Source organism: Vigna angularis, chromosome 8 (assembly GCF_016808095.1).
Source record: "Vigna angularis cultivar LongXiaoDou No.4 chromosome 8, ASM1680809v1, whole genome shotgun sequence".
In the NCBI taxonomy this organism is placed as follows: Eukaryota; Viridiplantae; Streptophyta; class Magnoliopsida; order Fabales; family Fabaceae; genus Vigna; species Vigna angularis.
Window position 1 is genome coordinate 6,023,022 of NC_068977.1, and position 23,462 is coordinate 6,046,483.

The 23,462-nt window shown below is 32.2% G+C and overlaps 3 protein-coding genes across 4 annotated transcripts; 1 reads left to right on the top strand and 2 right to left on the bottom strand.

Annotated features, from left to right (window-relative positions):
* The first annotated feature begins 1,748 nt into the window (after nucleotides 1-1,748).
* Nucleotides 1,749-4,955, top strand: LOC108345032 (checkpoint protein hus1). Of its 2 annotated transcripts, none has more exons than XM_017583588.2 (3): nucleotides 1,749-2,072; nucleotides 3,256-3,782; nucleotides 4,268-4,955. In XM_017583588.2, exons 1-3 carry the CDS (start codon nucleotides 1,934-1,936, stop codon nucleotides 4,709-4,711), a joined length of 1,110 nt encoding a protein of 369 aa, XP_017439077.1. In that variant the 5' UTR covers nucleotides 1,749-1,933; the 3' UTR covers nucleotides 4,712-4,955. The 2 variants fall into 2 exon arrangements, with proteins under 2 accessions (XP_017439077.1, XP_052723228.1); XM_052867268.1 differs by having other exon boundaries at nucleotides 1,960-2,072; nucleotides 3,055-3,782.
* A 3,174-nt stretch (nucleotides 4,956-8,129) lies between these two features.
* LOC108344708 (lamin-like protein) lies at nucleotides 8,130-10,600 on the bottom strand. The gene is made up of 2 exons (XM_017583170.2): nucleotides 10,288-10,600; nucleotides 8,130-8,751 (listed from the first exon to the last, which is right to left on the bottom strand). The coding sequence occupies exons 1-2, from the start codon at nucleotides 10,478-10,480 to the stop codon at nucleotides 8,414-8,416; spliced, it is 531 nt and encodes a 176-aa protein (XP_017438659.1). The 5' UTR covers nucleotides 10,481-10,600; the 3' UTR covers nucleotides 8,130-8,413.
* Nucleotides 10,601-12,616: 2,016 nt separating this feature from the next.
* On the bottom strand, nucleotides 12,617-19,814 carry LOC108345883 (chorismate mutase 1, chloroplastic). The gene is made up of 6 exons (XM_017584721.2): nucleotides 19,423-19,814; nucleotides 18,515-18,740; nucleotides 18,073-18,159; nucleotides 17,226-17,369; nucleotides 13,841-13,933; nucleotides 12,617-13,124 (listed from the first exon to the last, which is right to left on the bottom strand). The coding sequence occupies exons 1-6, from the start codon at nucleotides 19,572-19,574 to the stop codon at nucleotides 12,888-12,890; spliced, it is 939 nt and encodes a 312-aa protein (XP_017440210.1). The 5' UTR covers nucleotides 19,575-19,814; the 3' UTR covers nucleotides 12,617-12,887.
* Nucleotides 19,815-23,462: the final 3,648 nt, after the last annotated feature.

Sequence of the window (23,462 nt, forward strand, 5' to 3'; positions counted from 1 at the left end):
TGGTTTTTGTTTTTTGTTTTTTTCTCTTCATGGAATTGAGTGTTAACCATTGATTAACTCATCACTCATTGTTGTCTTTTAATGCAATTAAAGTTAATAATAACTGCCAAATTAATACTAATCATGATGTTGTTCATAACCATGCTTCCATTTTAAACCGGGTGTAACGTTTTGCTTATTTTGATAATTTAATAAAAAATATATTTACATATTGTTATTTTAGTTTCTGTCATTTAACTATCTAGTTAATTGAACTTTTTATGCTTTTAAACGTTCAAAATTCTCAACACAATAGTATCCTTGACCCTTTTTTCAAAGTTTAAAGTAATGGGAAATTTGTTAAGTTAAAAGGCATGAGCATTATTTTATTACATTAAACAATAAAGTAATCACTGATCTTTTAAATATTTTAACAAATTCTATTTTTTTTTCACTGATGTTAATGCTATCATTATAGATTTTGATGTTGAGAGTATATATGAACGACATATTTGTGTATTCTTTTCTTTTATAAGTATAGATGACAATATTGTTATAAGAAGTGCATATTAGTGCAAATGTTATTATAAGGTGGTTTTCTTGTAAATAGGATAATTTTTTTATGATCAAAGTTAGTATATATACTAACATAAATATTGAGCTTTGTGTTAGATTTTGAAGCATTGGACATAAATATGTCTATAGTAGGATACTGTGTTTTTTCTTTTTTTTTTCACTTCTTCAATATAATTTTCTCTCTTTTATTTATATATAGTGAAAGTTTTTTTTTTTTTCATGTTTGTGAAAGATTTGAAAGTAACTTATCATCTTAGTGGGTGATTATAGGTGTTTTTTCTATGACGTAGAGTTATTAGAGTTATTGAGATAAGTCTTTTAGATTTTTTTTGTAAAATTAAAATGGTGTATCTTTTTAGGAAGTTAAGTTGGGGGTTTCCAAATACAAAATGACAATTTTCATCTTAAATTTTTTTTACTATTGAAAGTAAAATGATGTATATAAATTTATGTACTATGTGTATATAACAAACCTAATAAACATATAAAGAGTTCCAAAATTTAAATATATTGTTTCATAAACATAAATTTATATTTATCATAAATATAACAAACATAAATTTCCATTTATTAAACATAAATTTAGGTTAAGAATTTTAAAATATGTAAATTTAAGTCCCTGGTAATTATATTTGATTTACAATAACATAAAAAACCTAAAATATCAAACATAAAAAATTAGTTTCAGTGATGAGAATGGTGAGATCATTGTTTTGAGAGCTTCAACAATGAGCTACAACTTCATGACAAAAAAAAATACCATAATAATAACATTTTTCAACACACTGTTTTGAGCATTCTATCAAGCTATGGACAAACAAAGATAAATATGAAGAGGGAAATACCTTGATCTTAGGAACAAGAAAGAAGAGTAATAATAAGAGAAAATAGAATTTACAAATCTTATCAAATTCAAGATAAATTTGTATCAGTGCATGATTCTATACCAATATACATTAATCACTATAAAAATAATATATTTTAAGGGAGGTTATTTTTGGGCGGATTTCAAAACCCCAAATAATTTTGGGCAATTTTTACTAAAAATCGTAGCTATATTTTTTATTTTTTTATTTTTTAAAAATTTGTGACAGTTATACAAAAATCGCCTGTAGTATTTAATTTATTTTTTTTTATGAATATTTTCTTAGTCCTCTTTCTCTCTTTTCTTGAGTCTGAACTCATTTTCCTCAACCCTACTTCTTTCTCGTGTGATTTATCTACGTTTCTTAGATTTCAGTTCGCTTCTCAAAGGCTTATCTTCACGTTTCAAAGGCTTATCTTTGCATTTTTAAGTCTTCACGTCTCGAACGTTGTTCTTGACGTTTTTTGGATTTCAAGCAAGGTGTGCGATGTTCTTGCATAAGGAGCATGGCAAATGAGGAAGTTTGGGTTCAATTTTGGTAGAGAGGAAACACAAGTTTCGGTGGCCAAGCGTGACCTCCATCCTCACTGCCGCGCGGTAGGTACCACGACGGTGACATCTTCGCGATGTAGAGATGGACTTCCCCAAATAGGTTCAAATCATGTTCTCTTTTTTTTATTATTGTGATTTGGGGTTTTTTTACTAACCCATACAAGTCCCGCGCAGTTTTTATTTACCCAGCAACTACCGTCAATTTTTTCAAACACTTGCAATTTTCGGCAGTTTTTGTAAAACTCTATAAATAGCAACGGTTTCTGAAAAGCCTGCACAAATAGCAACGATTTCTGAAAAATCACCCTAAATAGCAACGGTTATGAAAAAAATCACCGAAAATTTTTGTGATGGTGATTTTTCCAATAATTTTGTCAACCCCAGAAAATAAACTTACCAGAAATTAATACAGAAAAAAACTTCTGATAAAATTCTTTATTTTTATAATGATGGTCGAAGATAAATTTAACATGATTGACTTAAGTTTATTTTTCTTACATCTTACTTATATAATGTAATTAATTCTAAATATGTTAAATAACATACCTGTTTTATTTTAGGACTGAAATGAAATATGTCTTTTTAAAATTGATTAAAATTTTTAGTTACTAAATATACAATTCCTTATGGAAATATGTATTTTTTAGAGCATTTGTTTATATTTTAAAATATTTGTACATAAGTGCTCTTACCTTGCCCATAAAATATTACGACAAATCCAGTTATGTAATAAAATTATCACAAAAATGTAAATATTGTTTGTTTACGATGTTAAATAGATTGGTAATTTTCTTAATTCAATCTTTGACAGAAACAATCATTAGTTAAATTTTATTTACCAAAAAAATGATTCATCATAAAGTCAGTAAATAATTTAGATTTATCCTTTTGAGTTATTGAATGTACACATCAATAAATAAATTCAAAAATAATATCTCAAAAAAAAATTAAAACATTTCACAGAAAGAAAATTATTAAATCTAATGTTAGTATTTATACAGATTTTCTAATTAGTTAATGTAACAATAAATAAGGTTTATTTTTCTTTGAGTAATACTAACTCCATCCGGTTTATCCACTAGGTTTGATCAAACAGACCGACCGGTCCGGTTTTCTGAGCAACCTTCTAAACCCAATTTTCAATGAGTATCTCTCCATTGCCATTTTGGTTTCCCCCCAAAAAAAACCTCTGAATTGAATCAATTTTTCCACCAAAAATAGTCTCAAAGTTCTTCACTCTCTTCATTCATTCACCTAACTTTTCAATTTCTTCATTCCAATAGTTTCAGCCATGAAATTCAAGGCCTTCATCACCGACAACGGCGTCAACCTCCTCGAGAAGCGGTTCCTCCCCGTCCTCGAGAAAACCGGAAAATCCTGCCACCTCTACCTCACGCGTGATCACGCGCTCTTCCTCCACAACCTCCTCAACGGCGACGGCGTCCACTCCGTCGCACAGTTCCGCAAGGAGGCGCTCTTTCACGACTACCGAATCTCCAGCAACAACGACGACCGCATCGCCTTCGCCCTCGACCTCTCCCTCCTCCTCCGCGCCCTCCGCAGCGCCGTCGTCATCGCCTCCGAGTACTCCGCTTCATCTTCCACCGCCACGCGCCTCGAGATCAAGCTCGTCAAGAAACTATCCCCGAACTCCACCCAGTCCATGCCCTTCCTCACGCTGGAAACGCGTGGCTATAAGTCCGCTGTGATTCAGGACATTCCCATCTCCAAACCCTTGTCGCGGGCGCAGGTTACTGAGCTTCAGAGCGCGCTCGATTCGGCGCAGGATCTCCCTCCAACACTCGTTCAGGTTCTTCACTCTTCCAATCTCATATATATAGCTTTATCGTATTTTTTTTTTATATTGGAGAAAATTGCAGACAAATGCTGATTGTTGTGGTCAAATTGCCGTTGAATAACAGTTCTGAACACTACAAAAGGCAGGGTTGCGGGCAGGTTTCTAAAACCTTATGTAAAAATTAGGTTGTTTTGATTTACGGCGTGTAGTTAATATTGAGATAGGAAGTTATTTTGAAATTAAAATTATTACGCGGTTAAGAGAATACAATATATTTGTAAATATAAGAGGAAATTAGTTTGAATTGGTAGAGAGAGATTTTCTTTAGCAAGTTACATTGCAGTAGTAATGTGTGACTAAATCTTCCAGTGAGTTTTTGATCAGAGAGGGTTGAAGTTGCTAATAATGAGTCTGTGTCGTTGTGTTTGTGTGTAAGAGAAGATGAATCAATGGAAATCCGAGTCTTTTTCACTCATTTAATTTCGACATCCATGCAGGTGCCTGATTCGAATCAATTGTTGAACTTGGTGGATCGGATGAAGCAGGTGGGAGATGTTGTGAATGTGTTCATAAGTAAGCATGGGGATTTGAGCGTGCAGGTTTCAACCACACTGATCTGTCTGGGTGCTGAGTTTCGGAGACTGGTGGTGATTGGAGAGCAAACAAATGCCCCTTCTGAAGATCAAAATGTCAGTGCTCAGACACGATCGTCAAGGTCCATTTCAAGAGGAGATGGACAATCTGTGCAAGTGAGTGTGAAGCACTTCGCCAAGAGCCTCCAGTGTCACTTGGCCAGACCAGATTGTGCTTTCTACGGGATTGGTCCACAGGGCAGTTGCCTCACAGTGATATTTCAGTTCTTCATTCCAGGCACTCGCGAGACTGATAAATCAATCAGCTTGCATTGCAGGCTTCCTGTTCTTGATTCCGGTTCTGGCTAAACACCAACACTCTTCCTCTAATGTAAGTTCCTTTTTCATAGCCTCAGAAATTGAGTTGAGAAAATGTCAAGTTGTTAGTGTTTATAATGACTACTGTGATAAGCCTTTTAACTAGAATAGCGAATTAATTTCTTGTATGTATGACAAAGTTTACATTATATAGTTGAATAATGTAACAGATGTAAGGACTTTAGGTTATTGATGTGAAGCATGGATGAAGAAGGTAAGTGAGCAAATTAGGTTATTGAAAGTGTTGTTTTTCTTTTTCAAGTCAGTAATAACGTGAAATTAAAACAAAGTGCAATCTAGAGAAATCTACTTTAGGTCTTTGCATTTATACAGGTCATTCCATAATCAGGACTTTAGGTTGGCTTCCTGTAATTGGGGTACTTTAAGAATCACTTTAGGTCTTTATCTGGATTATCAAAATGTATAACTATATTATCAAATAGAATGGTGAAATCATGAAAACCATATTAGTTATAATTATCTAAATTTAATGGTGCATTTCGATAAATGAAATAGAATTAATCAATTGGAGAAAATTTATTCAAGAAAATTATGAGAAATATATTAGAATATGCAATAATAAAGTTTCATGTAGATTTGTGAATTTTTATAAATTAAGTTTTGTTCTACCCAATTTTCTTTATCAAATTATGTTTGTGTTAATTAATTTTAATTTCATGTTAATTTAGTCTTGTTTAATTTCATTTTAATCTGATTAAAAATAAAAGTATTGATGTAACTTATTAATTTTATTATCAAAATTAAGTATCGTTTTAATTCACTATTATTTTAATTTATTTAAATAATTAAGTGAGATGTTTTCAACTTTGAATATAAATTGTCAAGAATATTATTTACTTTGATTTAAAATTAATATATCTTCGTATTATTTTATCTTATATATATATATATATATATATATATATATAAAGGATTATGTAATTCTTTGTGTCACTCTAAGATAATTATTCTGTATCTTAACTATTTTTTAACCTAAATGTTAAATGAGTGATTTATTATAATAATTAAATTAAAAAAATTAAAATAAAAGGTTATTCTCTTAAATTAAATTTATAAAAGATTATAACATTGATTATAATCAATCTCGATTATTATAATTTAATATTTTATTAAAAAAATTCAATTGCTTAATTATATAAACTGATTAATGAAAATTCAAACACTACAATTTATAACATTACCAATTGAAATTTTAACGAGTTTATTAATATGACAAAATTACAACTATTAAGCCGGTGTCAAATAACAATCCTTTTGAATTATCAATTAAATACGAAATTAGAATGAATTTAAGAGAGTTACAATCAATAAATATATCATAACCTATCAATTGAAATTTCAAACTATACATTTCTTGTTTCTTTAATTCATCATACTTGCATAGAATGTAGTACGATGACTAGAATTATAATAAAAACTATAATCAATCTTATACCTTCAATAGATTAAAATGATTTTATTATTTTATTGTTTATATTAATAACTTTACATTCAAATTCCACATTCTTAGATTAAAAATAATCTATATAGGAATTAATTTATAATTTAACGATTCGAATAATTTATATTTATCGATTATTTTTAATAAGATTCCAACAATTTACAGTCCAAATTTTAATAGTTCTTGAGAAATATTATTAACGATATAGAATATCGATTACTTTCTACTAATAAACTTTATATATATTAAAACGCATTAAAAATAATTACATTTTCAACTGAAATTTAAAGAATAACTTTTGTCCTTAATTTTAGTAGGATTGCAAAATTTATTTTAAGATCAATTCATAGAATCCAATAAGCCGTCTCATGAATAAAGGAGAAATTTTGAATTATAGTTCACTTACCCAACCTATCAAAAAGAATGAAATATGTTAAGCTAAAAACATGTCCAAATAATTTTTTAATATAATATACACTTTTTTATCTGTGAAATACATACGTGTTAAAAGGTTTAAAAAAATTTGTTCACACTGATTAGTTAATATTATATAATATAATGAAATAGTTTGACAACATATTGTAAACTCTTTATGCACTGAGTTATCTGACTTCTTCAAGCATTTTATTGAGTTTTCTAAATATTTTATCGAGCTATTTAGTTATCATACACTACTTAGTCGAATTCTCTGAATATCTAACTGAACTATTTAAAAATTTGATACACTTAATCAAACTTTTCGAATTGTTTTGTCTACTTCTCAAAACTTTAATTAACTTTAATTAATTATATGATGCATGACTTTAATTAATTATGTATGTATCTTAAATTTGTCATTTTCATGCAGATTTCTGTTCAAATATATTAAAGTTGAAATTATCATTTGGTTAAAATAGTTATAATTGAATACAATTTCAATATTATTAACAAGTTGTTTATGTTATTCACGATTTTTTCAATAAAATCATAACCCCTATGCACGACCCGCTCTATCCACGACTCGATCTAGATACATAATAAATTTAAAAAGTAATCCACATTCGAAAAAAATTGACCTATTTTAGTACATAAACCAAATAAATAATATAAATTAAAACAGAACTTTTTATATCTTACTATATAAATATTTTCTTTGTAAATTATTTTTTACTGGAAAGTATGCTTGCTAAATAAAACTTGGTTGAAGTTATCGTTCATTTCTCCATTTGCTGAAAAATAAACAACGTAATTTCAATCATAGAATTAAAGAAGGGAGGAAATTAATGTTAATTCTTCGTGTATATACTCGAAATTTGACTTACACTATATACTTACATAACTAGTTTGAATCTTCAAATCATAAAAAATATTAACTGAACTTTTGAGGGACCATTTTGCAACGACTTTTTGTGTGCGTTCCAAGAACACGACTCAGCCAATAAAAAATTATCAACCTTTTCGAGACAAAAGATCACCCAAATGAATTTTGCCTCTTCAAACGAAGTTTAGTCATATGAAGTTAAAAATTTAACCACTGATTCCAAGCTTAAGAAATTCAACTCTCTACTAAATGGTAGAACTTTTTTATATTCTGCATTGACTTTGTTCTGCTTGACAAAACAGAAAATGTAGAAGAATGAAGCAAAGTTTTGATATTCTATATTGACTTTGAAATTGATGTTAATCTTCCTTTTGCAGATCACATGAATTTTAGTCACAATGTAGTTCTGTTCAAGTAAAGTCAGATATGAACTTTATCTTTATGTTTGACAACAAAAGTCTAATCTGACATATAAGTTTCAAAGATAAATTAAAATTTCTTAATTATATGAAAAAGGGTCTTCTAAATACGTATTAATATGGGATTTAAGTTTAAGACATGAAAACATTGATGAAAAGTAAAATGCAGTGATGATGATGCTACAAGCACATGCAGAAGGTCCTACCAGTCCTAAAGCATGATACAAATTCCCGCAATTCCCGCATTTGAATTCTCCAATAAATCAAATTAATTTAAACCAGTTTGTGGCATATTTCTGACCATAATCATGCAGAAACACAACACATTTTGAAAATCAAACAGACACTACCTAACTTGCTGAAAAATCACCCTTTTGTCTGACCCATTTGAGGCCAACAACTACTATCACCATGCAATGCAGACAACAATTGCCTTTCAACAAAAAATAAAATCAACTAACACAACATTAACACTTATCCAATGATGTTGTTCAATGGTGGTGTGGTATTCACTACCAGAAATGAATGAATGCATCCCACGCTGCTCCGACGGCAAAAACAACCGGCATGAGAAGAATGTGGCCGGTGGAGAAGAGTGTTGGTGCGCCGGATTTTACAGGGGCGGCTTTCGGTGGAGGTGGTAGCTTTTCGACATGAACAGCCACCTTCATGCCACTGAAGCAGAACCCTTTGCCACTGATGATGTAGTAGGTTTTGGTTACATTTAGAGGAACCACATCTCTTCCTGCACCCCTTGTCCAGTTTGTGAGTGGATGATCAGAGTTACAAGTCTCATAATCGGTCTTGTTCACTTCCAGCACGCTAGCTTGGTTCCTGTCGTAAACAAAATCTGCAAAACAGACATAGTTAGCATGAATATATGAACTAGGAAACATTGCATTCCATAAAATCTTGGTTTGGAACTCAAAATTTGCACCCAACCACCACACAACTTTGTTCATTGCTACTTCTTACAAGTGTTTGTGTGCTTCTATAACCAAAAATTGAGGTATGACAAGACAATGAGAGTACAAATCAAAACTAGAGTAGAAAACTTCTAAGATAGAAGAGATAATTATTAAGAAGTGAACTTTAACTATAACTCAATCCAACAAAACCAACTTGAAAAATGAGATTTATACCCACTTATATACTATAAACTTGTCTTCTTATCTTTACTTAGGATCTTCAATAATAATGAATACCTATTACCTTGTTTGGATTACCCTTAGCCTCATTCTAAAAGTACTTTTGAGACTAAAAGATACAGAATGTCCTTCAAAAGTAAGTTTTACATTTCAAACATGTACTATATCTGTTATGTTATGTTGCATTCCATTAACAAATTGAGCCACTAATTGAGGGTGAAAGTCATTCTTTTAACTTTACTTCACCTCATTTTTACTGTGATGTTAATTGATGGGAATATTCAGCTTAACCTTTTGATTAATTTGGGTAAATTAGTGAACTCATAAACTCGAGCAACATGCTATAATACGCAGAATATGGCAGTATAGAGTGCATCCTGCCACAGCTAAAAATTGTTTAAAGGTTAAACAAGATCTGCAATTCTCTATTCTTGTTCACATTTCAATTGTTTGATTGCTATTCCACATTTTTGTTTAACCATTCACATATTTATGGCTTATCTTGGTGGTGAGCATCCAGAACTCAACACCAACGGGGAGAGAAGATGCAAGAACCATGAAAAACACAAATTAACTTGCATTCACACCAAAAGTAACCATGAAAATTTTGACGGCACAAAAACGAGGAATTTTCACTGAAAGAGAGAAATGCACGAACAAGCAACAGAATAAGGATGTTAACTAAGGATTTGGAAATGCAGCCCAAGTCAACAAAAGCACAAAAAGGGATCCAAATTCAAAACCCTATTTTTCATTTACACTCCCTCTAGACAGAAAATATCAATTAAGAAATCAAAATGAAATGAGGCAGGGAATGTGGGAAAAACTCCAACACCATTCCCCTAAAAACACAACTTTTACAGTTCATTTACAAAATGCTGGTAATATCATACACACAACAATTCCCAGTTCTTCTACAACACCATCCAAATTCTTTCACTGTTCTTATCCACCTAGCATGAGTTCAACAAAAGACCCAAATGTTAACTAAAGACAGGGAAGAAAACCAAAAGATCTGAAATTGAAACTATCAAATATGGACCCTCTTGCTTCAAAAGACAGTAAATTCAGCGATGAAAACAACAGAAAGATAACAGCTTTATCTATTTCATCCAATCCTCGTACTAAATCAGATCCGGTTCACAGAGAGACTGCACCAACACAACACCCAGCACGGAAACAAAAAGTCCAGTCCCAGACAAAACACATGAATAGATAAAGAGAGAAAGGGAACTTACACAGCCAATCTCCAAGGTAGAAATGTTTTCCTTTGGCCCATTCAGTGTAGTTGATATTGGGGTTCCAAAACTTGCTATCTCCAACGTTAAACTTTGTAGCCGAAGCTTCTGGAAGCAAGAGAAGAAGTGAGAAAGCTAGAAAGAGAAGCACAATGGGTGGAGAAAGCACCGTCTTCTTCATCCTATCCTCCATCACTGCTTCGCTTGCTTGGTTGCAGTTACCCTCTTCTCTTCTCTTCACAGTTCAACAAACTCTGGAACACTCTGTCACAATGTTCTTTTCTTTTGGCCTTTTAAGGACTCCTTTTGGTTCTTTTGGGGTTTTTTAAATAGCATCTGTTGTGTGAAAGTTGTCTTTTTTTTCTTATTTAATTTCAATTTTCTAGGGTTGTTGTTGCTTTCTAGATCTACCATTGATTTTTTTATCACAATACGCGCAGGAAATAGTACAGCTTTTAAGGTATCTTCCTAAAAATGGGATTTTTACTGAAGAAGAAATTATAAAAAAACAATTATTTAAAATAAATATTAGGATATGATACGGATAGTGTTATTATATGTAATGAGAAAAAGTCTTATTTTTAAACATGAATATTAAACATAAATATTTTCCCTAAATATAGAATTATATTTTAAAAGGTAAGTTTTATTATTTTTTTAACTTGTTAAGATCCTGAAGATTAGATATAAGAGTGTAAATATATCTTTTAAAATGATTTTTGGAAAAAACTTACATATTATTAGGTTCAGTTTATCATGGATGAGTAATGGTTTTGTATTCCTCCATAGAAATTTAAAAGAACAAAAAACAATATCTCGTAAAAAAATATAAAACTAAAGATTTTCTAAACAATAAAAGTAAAACTTAAAAATTAATTTATAAAATAAATATATAAATTCATATTTTAAATATATAATATGAATGAAATAATGTAAAAAATTATACGGTATATAATAAAAAATATTAAAAAAATTATACAAGTTAAATGAAACCATAAGTCAAATTGCATGGTATCATTTATTTTTTTTCTTTCTTCTTTTATTATTTTATTTCTGACAATATATATATATATATATATATATATATATATATAATTTAAATTTTATATTAAATGTTTGAAATTATTTATCACTCATCTTTTCTTTTTATATTTATATTGAAAACTTTTATATAAATCGAATTTGAATGAAATCAGTTAATCATTTTAAATATTAGAAATATATTTAGAGTTGTTAAATGGTTAAATTCATATTATTAATGCAAAAAATACATTTATGACCAAGAAATTGATTATATTTCTTGGTAACTTCATTGTTAAGAGATGACTTTGGAATTATTTAAATTAATACATATGAGAGTAATAAAAATAAAGTATAATAAAATTAAGGTTTGAAAAAAAACAAGAGTGGTAAAATACAATCCCAACCTTTGTTATCCATGCTTGCAATTCAATTTTAATTTATATTTTATTATTACTTTATCTTATACTATACTAACTATTATACTCTAAGACAATTAAACAGCATTAATACATAATAGGTTCAGTTACTTAGAAATAACTACAGGTTAAATGTTTTTTTTATTCTTCACAAATATATTATTTTCTGATTAAAAATTAATTTTATATTACTAAAATGCTACTCCAAAACTGGTTAAAAATAGTCTTTCTTCAAACATTTACTTTATTACGAGAAGGACCACCCTTTCGAATATGGATAGTTTTTCTCATGACGATTTTATATGAAAATACATATTTCAAACATTTGAAAGAAAACAAAATTACATATTTAATGAAAAAGTAATTGATAAACAAATGAACGTGTATGAATTTGACACCTGGATCAATAAATATTATATTATATTACAATCCTTATCTTGAATTTGTTATTTATTTCTCCTGTTGCATGTGTTGGTTGATATCAACATCCACACAATGACACTTTTTTTCTTTAGCCATGAATGTGGTCCTGCTTTTTCCGAAAATCACGATACCACAACACAACAAGTACATTAATACGACATGCAAACTTTGCTGTCTCATACCTATTTCTTAAATTTATATATATAATATATTAAAGCTGTGGAACACTGTAAGCTTTCTTGCTGAATCTGTTTACAATTTGCTGTATTCCACGTAGAAACTTAACATTTGAAGTATACATGATTTGAACTTTTATAACATGCAAAAGTAATCAAACTATAATATTATATATGACTTGTGAGTTTTTCCAAACTTTTATTTTCATCTGGGTTAGGTTAGTTTACAAGTTTTATAATTACATAATAAAAACAAGGACGGGAAATTGTCATCTCTCAAGAAAAATATGATTGAAACATAAAGGATTTAACTCCTCACTTCCTTTTATTATAACAACACTACAAGATTGAAGTTACAATGTTTTCAACACAAGGAAAAAACAACATAAAATATAGCATCAATTATTATACAAGAGCCCAAAATCAAATTCCTCATATGTTATAATAATTACAATAGCTAAAGTTTATGGTGATGATTAAAGAGAAATTACCCATTGCAAGTATACTTCCTAGAAAATATAATACCCTATGAACAATATGATTGAAAATGTGCTTGCTATGTTCAGTCCAATCTTCTCAACAAATAAGCAACTTGAACTTCCTTTGTGAGAGGCATGATCCAATCACTGTAAAGATCAGCAACCAAATTTGGATTTATTTTGTAGACTGGCTCAGTTCTGTGTTCCTTCAAATTTATGATCACTTCTTGCCCATAAGTCTTGGTCTTCATGTCAACTCTCCTCTTGATTGCCTCTTCAACTTCAGGATATGTAAGCAATTCCATCAATTTCTCTTTGTCCTGAAAAAACACCAACATAAGACCAGTTGATTATGTGAAGAATCCAGCTTACAGAAAAATGAAAACAACCTCAAAATTGTCCCTTAGCAATATACTAAGATTGTAAACACTTGAAACTTGTAAAGCATGTCCATCAAAATCAGTACTCCTTTTGTTCTGGTTTATAAGCAAAAAAGGACTTTTTTTCTCTTAAATATAAGCAAATTCAAACTGTTTCAACTCCATTTGGTGATAATTTTTCTAACATTTGGTTGTATTACATTATATGTACAAGTTTGTCTTACGAGATTAAGAAAAGTGAATTTTAAGAATATTAGAAAATTAGTAAAATTTAATGAAACTAATTGATTTTATTAACCTGTATGAACTTAGCCTTTTTTATACTCATAAATGAGATAGAAGATAGTACTATTTACCAGAAACCAAACAGATGTTATTATACATGACACAAAAAACTTATGACATGAAATTAGCACCAGAAGTTTATCACTACTATAATGAAATGTTTCCACTTGAAGCAGATTTCCATCAAAATCAGTACCATTTACCAGAAACCAAGCAGATTTATTTTATAGATATGACAAGAAAAACTTATGACACAAAATTAGCATGATTTGTTTATCACTAATTGGATAAAATATTTCCTTTGTGAAGCAGATTTACCGTTGATAGTATGAATCCGTATAAGCAAATAAGTAACACAAATTGTATTCTACCTGAGCTAAAATGGCAGGCTTATATGAATCGGGAGAAGCTTGATATTTTGCCTCGGCTACAAACTTTCCATAATGGATTCTTTTTGAAAGAACCTGCAGTCACAACAAATCACAAGTTTCCATCAATATAAGAAAGAGACAGAATTTATCATTACAATCTCAACTTACTAAACTGAGGCAGTGAAATTGGTGAATTTTACAGAAGGAAACTTGCAAGCTAAAATAATTTCCACCAATCCCTGTTCAAACAATTCACTAGTTGATCTTACGTTAGGATATAGGGTATTTGGGGATATAAGGATATAATGGGAAATGGGATTAGGATAGAAGGTAGAGGAACTGTATAAATAGATTGTTTAGATAGTTAGAAGGGACTTTTGGGAGAGATCTTTGTTGACAGGTATTGACCTGTGAAGAGGGTTAAGCCTCTGTATTCAGTTGTACAGAAATTCTTTCTGTGAATAATATTCAGTTTTTCCTATCTTTCTTGTGTCTTTTGGTGAGAAAGAGAGTTCTTGATTAGGTTCCCAATTTAGGAACCTAACATCTTATTTTAATGAGAGTCAGCTTTCTTTTCTTCATTACAGCGAAAGATTTTCAAAAAAAACAAATCTATTAGACTTCACATAGCACATGTACTAAAAGGTTAAATACAGATAGGTACCAGAAATAAGAAAGCACAGTACAACTGAACAATCATTGTATTAGTAATGAAATCAAGACGGTATCAGAATGATATCAGTGCCTGAATCAGGAAAGAAAATACAGAACAGTAAGAAAAGTAGAAAGTATCTCTAGACAGTTAGAGAGTTCCTAGTCTCTCTCCCCTAATATCTTCCTACGCTTCATACCCATACAACAAAATCACTCCTTTCCTACCGTGCCAGCTCAACAGTTTGTTACATGGAAGGATTCGTCTCTTTCTCTATCATGCCATTTTGATCCCCTACTTTGTCATTCATTTTCTATCTAACATACACCTTAGATAACTTGGGTTTGAGCCTAACTATTTATGGGTTCCTATCAACACTCCCCTCCTCGATGCACCTTGTCCTCAAGGTGAAAATCAGGAAAATGCTCCTTGAGTGTAGATAGAGCTTCCCACAAATTTTCAAAATCTGGCAAATCCTTCCACCTAAAAAGAATTTTGAAATCCCCTCGTTGGTTCCTTCTAACAGCAAGCACTTCTGCTGGTTGAACCTTCAATGCCCAATCATTTGCTAAAAATAAAGGGAACGGTTGGTTGAGGATTGTTGCAGTGACGGATTTCTTCAGTGCAAAAACGTAGAAAACTGGGTGCACTTTGCTTCCTAAAGGTAGTTGCAGTTTATAGGCAGCCGGACTAAACTTCTCCATAATTTCGTAACGCCCATAATATCTCAGACTTAACTTTTGTCAGACCTTTTTAGCCAAGCTCTTTAATTTATAAGGTTGTATCTTCAACTGCTGGTGTGCAATATAGTAGCCTACTCCTTCATCTTGTAAGGCTTTAATCATGCTCTTCCAAGATGCTTGTGTCTTGCTTAGTGAACGGTCTCCCTTTAACACCTTATTACCTCCTTCTTCACTCCATTTAATAATCATGTTTCAATTGACTCCCTGCACCTCAAGATCAACTCCTCTACATAGTCCTCTCTACCCTTCACCTTCTCACCCGTTCCTGCCTCCACAGTATAAATAGGGGCATTCTCCACTAGAAGATCAAACTCAGCAACTAATTTTCTAGAAAGGAAGTTGCTGGTTGCTCCACAATCCACTGATATCAGCACTCGTCTTTGGCCAATAGTTCCCCAAATCTCAAAAGATTTATGATAGATCAGCCCCACCTTACTTTTCAAAGACAATTGAAGTGTCTTGTGCTCCAACTCTGGTTTTTCTTCCTCTTCCTCATCCCAATCCTCTGATTCTTCCTCCCTCATTCTTCCGTCAAAACCAGCTTATAATGCTTCAGCTTGCATTCATGTTCAGGTCCCCACTTCTCCCCATACTTAAAAGACAACTCCTTTTTACTCTATTTTTGCAACTCAGCTTGTGAAAGCCTCCTGCCCATAGTGTCCTTTTTCTCTCCGCCGAACCCATTTAGTGGTTTGGGCTCAGTTGATCTCGTACTTTCATAATTGGGCCTTTGAGCATACAATTTATTGTTCACAATATCTATACCATTGCATTATACGATCTACTCATATTTGTCACAGTTGGAGAAGTCCCCTTCTCACTCGTGCTCGCTTTCTCACCGGAGCCTAATATCCCTTTCTTCAAAGCCCAATTCTTCCCAACAATACGGCCTGATTCATGAGTTCTGATAGTGACTCCATGTTGTATAGCTTCAGTTCGACTTGCAATTCTTCGCGGAATCCATTTAGAAAAATTCCTTTTAACATTACCCGATCAACGTTTTTCAATGGGGCTGAAATCATCTCAAATTTTTTCCTATATTCCATGACTGTCCCAGTTTGTTTAATGCTCAACAATGGCCCAAAAGGATTTTGTACTATCTCCGATTGAAACCTTCGAATCACTGCCTCCTTGAACTGGACCCAGCTCGGTAAAGGTGTTTGTTCCTCTCACCAATGGTACCAATTCAGTGCCCGATCCTCCTCTAATGCTACTAACACCGCACACATTCGTCGTTTCGGAAAATGTCGTTATCGTGATTGGCTGTGTACCCTCAATTTTTTTCCTTCAGTAGCTATTTGATTTCGTCCATTTGGATTTCACTCTCATGCTTTCATTCAAGCATACTTTTCTCTAAATTTTCAACTCTCGACTCCATTGCTATGTCATAACCATCAAAACCCCAGGAATCGTGAGCTTTGATACCTATTGATAGGTACCAGAAGTATAGTTGAATAATCACTGTATTAGTAATAAAATCAGGATTGTATCAGAATGACATCAATGCCTGAATCAGGAAAGAAAATACAGAACAATAAGAAAAGTATAAAGTATCTCTAAACAGTTAGAGTACCTAGTCTGTCCCAAATACCAACCTATTCTCCCCCACTATCTTCCCACGCTTATACCCATACAACAGAATCACTCCTTTCCTACTATGCCAGCTCATCAATTTCTTACACGGAAGGATTCTTCTCATTCTCTATCATGCCATTTTGATCCCTTACTTTGTCATTCATTCTCTATCTAACATACATCTTAGATATTTTGGATTTGGGCCTAACTATTTATGGGTTCCTATCAAATACCAAAGAGGAAATAGAAAAAGATATGAATGATGGTATAGATAGATTCATATATAATAGAACAGTATGCATTGAGATACTTTAAATGAAGTAAATAAAATAATTGAAAAGACAATGTTGTACAACCCCTGGAAACCATTTGAATGTAGATTTGAACTCAACTAAAGGAAACTAATAGTGTGTACCTGCAAGCATGTTACATCACAAACAGCACTAGATCCAAGGTTACCATCATCTCCTTGCTTAACTATTTGAGGGATGAGAACTCTAAAGTACAAGCTCCATACTTTCTCGTTTATATTAATTGACTCGGCAATAGGGTGCAACACCTATTCATACATGACACAAATTCAAAGAAGAAGCAATTAGCGCAAGAAAGATACAACACCAATTTATTTTGGTACATGGATATGGTCCACATAGTATTCCAATGCAGACAACTAAGAACTACTCTATGCTTGCAAGGCATGTCATCCACTGGCCAACCATTTTTATAAATTCATTAAGCCCATAAGTACAGAAAGAATTAAACCATAATTTTTTCGGTTAACAGCTAATTGATTTTCCTTCCACTCGTTTCACTTTACTAGGCAAACGTGTTGGGCTGAAGTATAGAATGGTCACTTCCCAACTTGGTGTACATATTTCCCTTTTCATGTAACTATAATGTTTCAATTTCATCATTATTGAAAAGAGAAAACTATCATTTCAATTCATCAAAAAGGAACACATCTTACAGATGTTATACTTCTATAAGGAACTGCTTCTTTACAATTAAACTTTTATAAGCCAGTTTAGATCAGTTTTAAAATTCTATAAAAAGCAAGAATTGAATAATTGACATGTCATCTTTGTGCCTACATCACTACTAGTGATACAAATGGACTTGGAGAGGAGGAATTCAAAGAGTTCTACACATTGTTATTCCATCTACCTGAAAGTGTAGTTCAGTGCAAGTGAACATAATAAACTTAGCAGCAACAGAAAATCTTAACAGTACAAACTTGATTACTGCTATGGAATATGCTGTACCTGAGGGTACTGCAATGGTGGTAACATTGGTTCAGGTAGGCCTTCAGGAAAGAATGGATGCTCATCGGGGCTCTTGTACCTGCCCACCTTCAGTGGAATGGAAATTCAGTCCGTGAAATCAATATTTTGAAAATGAGAGACAAAACTTATTGCAGTTGGATTTGCGGATGAAAGTTTGGATGCACATCAGAACAAAGTAGGCATGAATTTACAAACCATTAATGAAATAAATTTTGGGGACAATATAATAGGAAGAAACAGTTAAAATAGCTCATCAATTGAGTAAAAGGGCAGACTTTTGTGACAGTTAAAATTGGTAGGGACAGCTTGGATGCTTTTGGTAGAAGAAATTCAATACAGATTTTTTTTATGCACATCCTGAACTATATTTATGCATTAAGAACATTCAGTTAGATTATAAAAAATAACCTTAGGTTCAGACCTTGGCATGAAGCTTCTCAGTTTCCCTCAACATGTACTCCACCAATGATCCATGAAATTCATTCATGGAGAAGAAATCTGGATCATATGTATCTTCATTGTAACAGTATTGTGATCGCTCCAAGAGACTGAAGATGATGCTATCCTCTTGACGAATTAGAGAATGCCTTATCTGATCAAGGGTCAGATACTCACTCTCATCAATTCTTTTCTTTATTGGCATTGATCTACACAGAAGAAATAGGGCAAATTTAAAACATGACTGAACAAAATATAAAAAAAAAGGAAAAAATGATGGGGGAAGACACCACTTGCAACCTCAGTATCCCTTCTTGACAACCAAGCACAATTGAAAGCACAACAAAAGAAGAATAAAAATCAACATATTAAAGTATAAAACATGAACTCATAAAAAAGTATAAATGTAAATTTTATCTCTATGCATCCATGTAATCTTTTTAGTTACTGTAGAAGAACAAACTTGTTTCACATGGTAATCTCAGATTGGTTGACGGTATAAAAAAAATTCCCACTATCCATGCATATCATATTCATAAAATATTCAATGAAGAGAAAAGCATCAACAACAGTACTAAGAATATAAAATCACACTTTCGTCGTAAAATTACAGCCTTAAGTAATAAAAAAGTGTTTTAATCCCCTTACTAGCAAACCTGAAAATTAGAAAGAAAAAAAGACCATTGACGTGACTGATCAAGAACACACAAGGAACCCAATTCCATCATCATGCACTTTCCTCTTTGTAATCCACCAAGTCCCATTGAATCCCAAACCTTGATCATGAATTCTAAACACAATTTCAATTACAAACACCCACATGAAAAAAATCGAAACTTTCAGATTAAAAACAAAACCCCACGTGAATGCAGATGATTTAACGATTCTTACTCAATGGAAGCAGCGCGTGGGCGGAAAGAAAGACTGCTTTTTGGAAGAAAATCCGAAGTGGGGTTGAAGGAAATCGAAGCCCTGAGAGGTGTGGGATGAAAAATGCATGCGGGTGTGGAAGGAAGGAAATGGCTGAGGAGCTTGGACTCCATTGGAGAGAAAGATAGAAACAAAGAGAAAGTGAATTGTGGTTATGGAAAAGTGACAAAGAGAGAAAAAGAGGAAGAGTTAAGAAAGAGAGAGAAATGAGGATTGAAGCATTGGAAAAGGTTTGGTGGGTGGGAATAGAACAGAGTATTTGATTGTGTGGACTCCTGAAACGTAGTAGGTGGCGATGTGAGAACAGACCAAAGACCACACCAAACACTGACGACGTTACAACTTTGGTCTTCAGAAAATTTGGCTTTTTAGGGTAAATATACAAACAATTGGAACAACTATTGTTTTATATTTATAGGGATCAAAATCTCATAAAACTATGACTTTTTTTTTTTCTAAAGAGTTATCTAAATATATTTATATTTTTTTAAATAAAATCTCCTTACAATATTCCTCCGATTACTTAAGAAAAAATGTACCTTTATCAATTTTATCAACCTATTTAGATCCACAAATTAAATAAAAAAAAGTCATCATTTAACATACAAAATTCTTTTACATTACTTAAAACTATTTTTTATTATCTTTACAGATACAAAAGTTATTTCTTTTTTACAATTATTTTTACTTTTTTTTATAAATGTTATAAAATAAATGTAGAAGGGGAGAGCATCATTACTCTATTTTAAATTATCAGAAATTTAGTAGTACCTTTATAAAACCTATAGATGCCCGATTAAAAAAATAGATAGCCAATTTAAAATAAAACTAATAATTTAATATACATTTTTTAATATTTATATATATATATATATATATATATATATATATATATATATATATATATATATTATTTTTTACATTTTACATTGGAATTATTGGGTGAATTCAAAATAAATTTATTTTAAGTTTGAGCTAAACAGAACGAGTCAAAATTAACTGCTTTTATTTTTCTCAATATGATTAGGCATAATCTATAAATTATTCATTATGATAGATGAAACTTTGGTCAACTTTATTAATGAAATTGGTATTGAGGAATGGAAGAGTGAAGTAAAGGTTTCCATTAGGTATATATAAAGTATGTTTGTGTAGGTAGTGGTGGTTAAGGCATGGCTTCCTAATTTTCTTATTTGACTACCGATGTGACCTATCCATTTTTAATTTTGCTTGTTTAGAATGGGTTGGTGGTGGGATTAACATGCATAATACTTAAAAAAATAGTAATATTTCAATTCTAAATTTGAGTATTTTATAAATATAAGATTTTATTGTAAATATATTAGTTTAAAAAACTCTGAGATTAATGATTTAACATAGTATATGAAATAAAATTTAGTTGTGCTTATACATACATTATATCGATATCACAATCAATGACATTCTACATCCAACTATATAACAATAAAAAGTTATTGTGAATTGTAAGGTGTGATAAATTAGTCCGCACTTAAACTCGCATATAGTCCAAATTTAGGTAAAGTGAGTTGGATTGGTGAACTTAAACATCTAACCACTTGGCATAGTGATTGTATTTCCATTATATTTGTCGATTTTGACGGAGGAATGACAAGTTAACGGGTGAATGGAAGTTTGACTATTTTATGTTCTTTTTTATCATAAAAATTTATTATCATTATCATTTTTCATCCTTTTTCATATTTTTATATTCAATTATATAAACTTTGTGACTCATATCAAGAGACGAGTTTATACTTGAAGTGGGAGTCTGAGGCACATTGTTCGGTCACTTCCTTGAAGAACTTCTTCTTTGAATTGCGAGATGCCATTATAACTGAAAGAAAACAGAAAATTTAGCCAAATTGCCAACACAAATATTAAAAACCAAAGGAAACGCCATACCAAATGCTTAATGCTTAATGTTGTGTTCACTTAATGTTGTGTTCACTTGAGGGTGTCATACTGTTTACGAAGATTGAGAGCGAGGAATGGAAGGTAATTATGCGTTCACTTGAATTGAATTATGTGGATGGAATTGAAGCGAATTGCAAGATTCATCTACTGTTCACTCATCCGCATATGTGAGGAGATTTTGAGAGATCAAATGCATTTTCTCTTAAATGTCCCTGTAACTGAATAAAATTCTCAGATGAATAAATGTTCTTAAATTATAATCAAATTGCATTGCATATTTAAAATACACAGTATTCACTGTGCACTCACGATAAAGAAGAGGTTGATGAAGAAGAGGACTCTGCGTTCACTGGAGAAGACGAAGAACGCTGAAACTGTATTCGGTTCGAAGACGGCGTATCCGGTTACAGGCGTCTGAAGAAAAGCATGTGAAACCGTATTCGGTTACCCTCCTGCGTATTCGGTCAGAAAGATGTGAGGTGCAGGGAGGAACACTCAATGCTTAAGCAACTAGGCTGACGTCATCCGAGTCTTGTGTCACGACGTCAATCGTGCAAGATTTTAGGTCCTTACAACCTTAAAAACTTATTTTAAAGCCCTTTGTACGAGAGAGAGAAAAAAGTTCGAACATAATTTCCCCCTGCTTTGGTATCAATGAAATCCACCTTGCTTTGTATTTGGGCGTGTGCGAAAATAGTGGAGGAAGGTGTTGGAGTGGGTGTGAGATCAAGGGTGGCACATAGCACTATGAACTCTAGCATGTATGTCAAATCGTTCAGATGAAGTTGTGATGGTGTCCCGTTCAACTCCCTCAACACACTCATAGAAAAGTCGTCAAACAAGATTCGAATGTAAATCTTGTTGAATGGGAAGACATACATGAAAAAGAAGTCATCATAGTTCTTTCCCTTCCCATGAAACACTTTCTCATTCCTCTTACACACCATCAATTTAACAAGAGATCCATCCTCAAAAGTCTTTAAGATGCAACTCCAATTGAGTCTACATTCAAAAGCATGTCATAAACTCCCCCACATCGTAAGACGTCTACTCATAACCAGGAATGACAGGAAGGACTCCTTGGAGTTCCACGCCCTCGTTGGTGGCATCGATCTCCACACCATCGAAAACGAAACTTGTCATTCCTGATCGAGCAACCTTATTTTCATTTACACTAGTCGCACTGTCAAACAGACCCTCATCCCGCTCGGTTGACTTAAAGATGGAAGAGGAGATAGATCTCGATGCTTTCGAAGGCGAGGCACCATCATCATCGTAGCCCCGTCTGACCCTCCCCAAAGACTTCTCAAACGAAGACAAGTTAACAATTGACATTTTTAGCTAGAGAAGAAGAATATCGTTCGGTAGAAAAATAGTGGAATGGAATGGTGAAAATGACGGGGAAGGCTCCCCCTTATTTATAGGCAACCACCCTTCTTCGCTCGAGCGATACCTACCATCAGATCAGACAAGATCTCATGGCTCAGACCATGCGACCATACGTCTTCTAACAAGTGCGGGAAATGAAGCATTTCGCATCAACGATCAAGAACGAACATTGGATCAAGCGTTCTAGAGCCAACCATTCCATAAACTAATTTGTTAGTTACTTTTGGCACGGGCTTGGGGGACATATGTATTGTATGACCAACCTGCGTATTGTATGACCGTCCGAATCATTAGCTAATCGGACAATCAACATTTCCACCCCGCACGACTTGGACAAAGAGTGAGGAGAGTGAAGAACAACATAACTTGGACTTTGGAGACAGTTTTGGACCTGAGTGTGACATGTAGTGTATTGTGATCCTAGACCCCACACCAAAACAAATATCAAAAGATAATATTTGCCAAATCTTTTTTAATCTAGCAAATATCTTCTCAAATATTTTTAGATATGCACAACAATCAAATATATCTTGAAGATATTGAATTATTTAGAAGATAATTGAAGGAGATTATTTTATCATAAAGAAGATTACAACAATATAAAAATCATAGTCCAAGGCCAGTCAAGTTCTATATAAAGAAACCAAGGGAAAGTAGAAGGAACACTCAACAACTCC

Excerpts from the sequence above, each read along its gene's own strand:
- LOC108345032 (XM_017583588.2), top strand. The coding sequence starts at position 1,934 with ATGAGGAAGTTTGGGTTCAATTTTGGTAGAGAGGAAACACAAGTTTCG. Across the intron at positions 2,073-3,255 it reads AGATGGACTTCCCCAAATAG|TTTCAGCCATGAAATTCAAG; the intron begins GTTCAAATCATG and ends TCATTCCAATAG. Across the intron at positions 3,783-4,267 it reads TCCCTCCAACACTCGTTCAG|GTGCCTGATTCGAATCAATT; the intron begins GTTCTTCACTCT and ends ACATCCATGCAG.
- LOC108344708 (XM_017583170.2), bottom strand. The coding sequence starts at position 10,480 with ATGGAGGATAGGATGAAGAAGACGGTGCTTTCTCCACCCATTGTGCTT. Across the intron at positions 8,752-10,287 it reads CTACCTTGGAGATTGGCTGT|ATTTTGTTTACGACAGGAAC; the intron begins GTAAGTTCCCTT and ends TCTGTTTTGCAG.
- LOC108345883 (XM_017584721.2), bottom strand. The coding sequence starts at position 19,574 with ATGGAGTCCAAGCTCCTCAGCCATTTCCTTCCTTCCACACCCGCATGC. Across the intron at positions 18,160-18,514 it reads CTGAGAAGCTTCATGCCAAG|GTGGGCAGGTACAAGAGCCC; the intron begins GTCTGAACCTAA and ends ATTCCACTGAAG. Across the intron at positions 13,934-17,225 it reads GTGATGTAACATGCTTGCAG|GTTCTTTCAAAAAGAATCCA; the intron begins GTACACACTATT and ends TTGTGACTGCAG.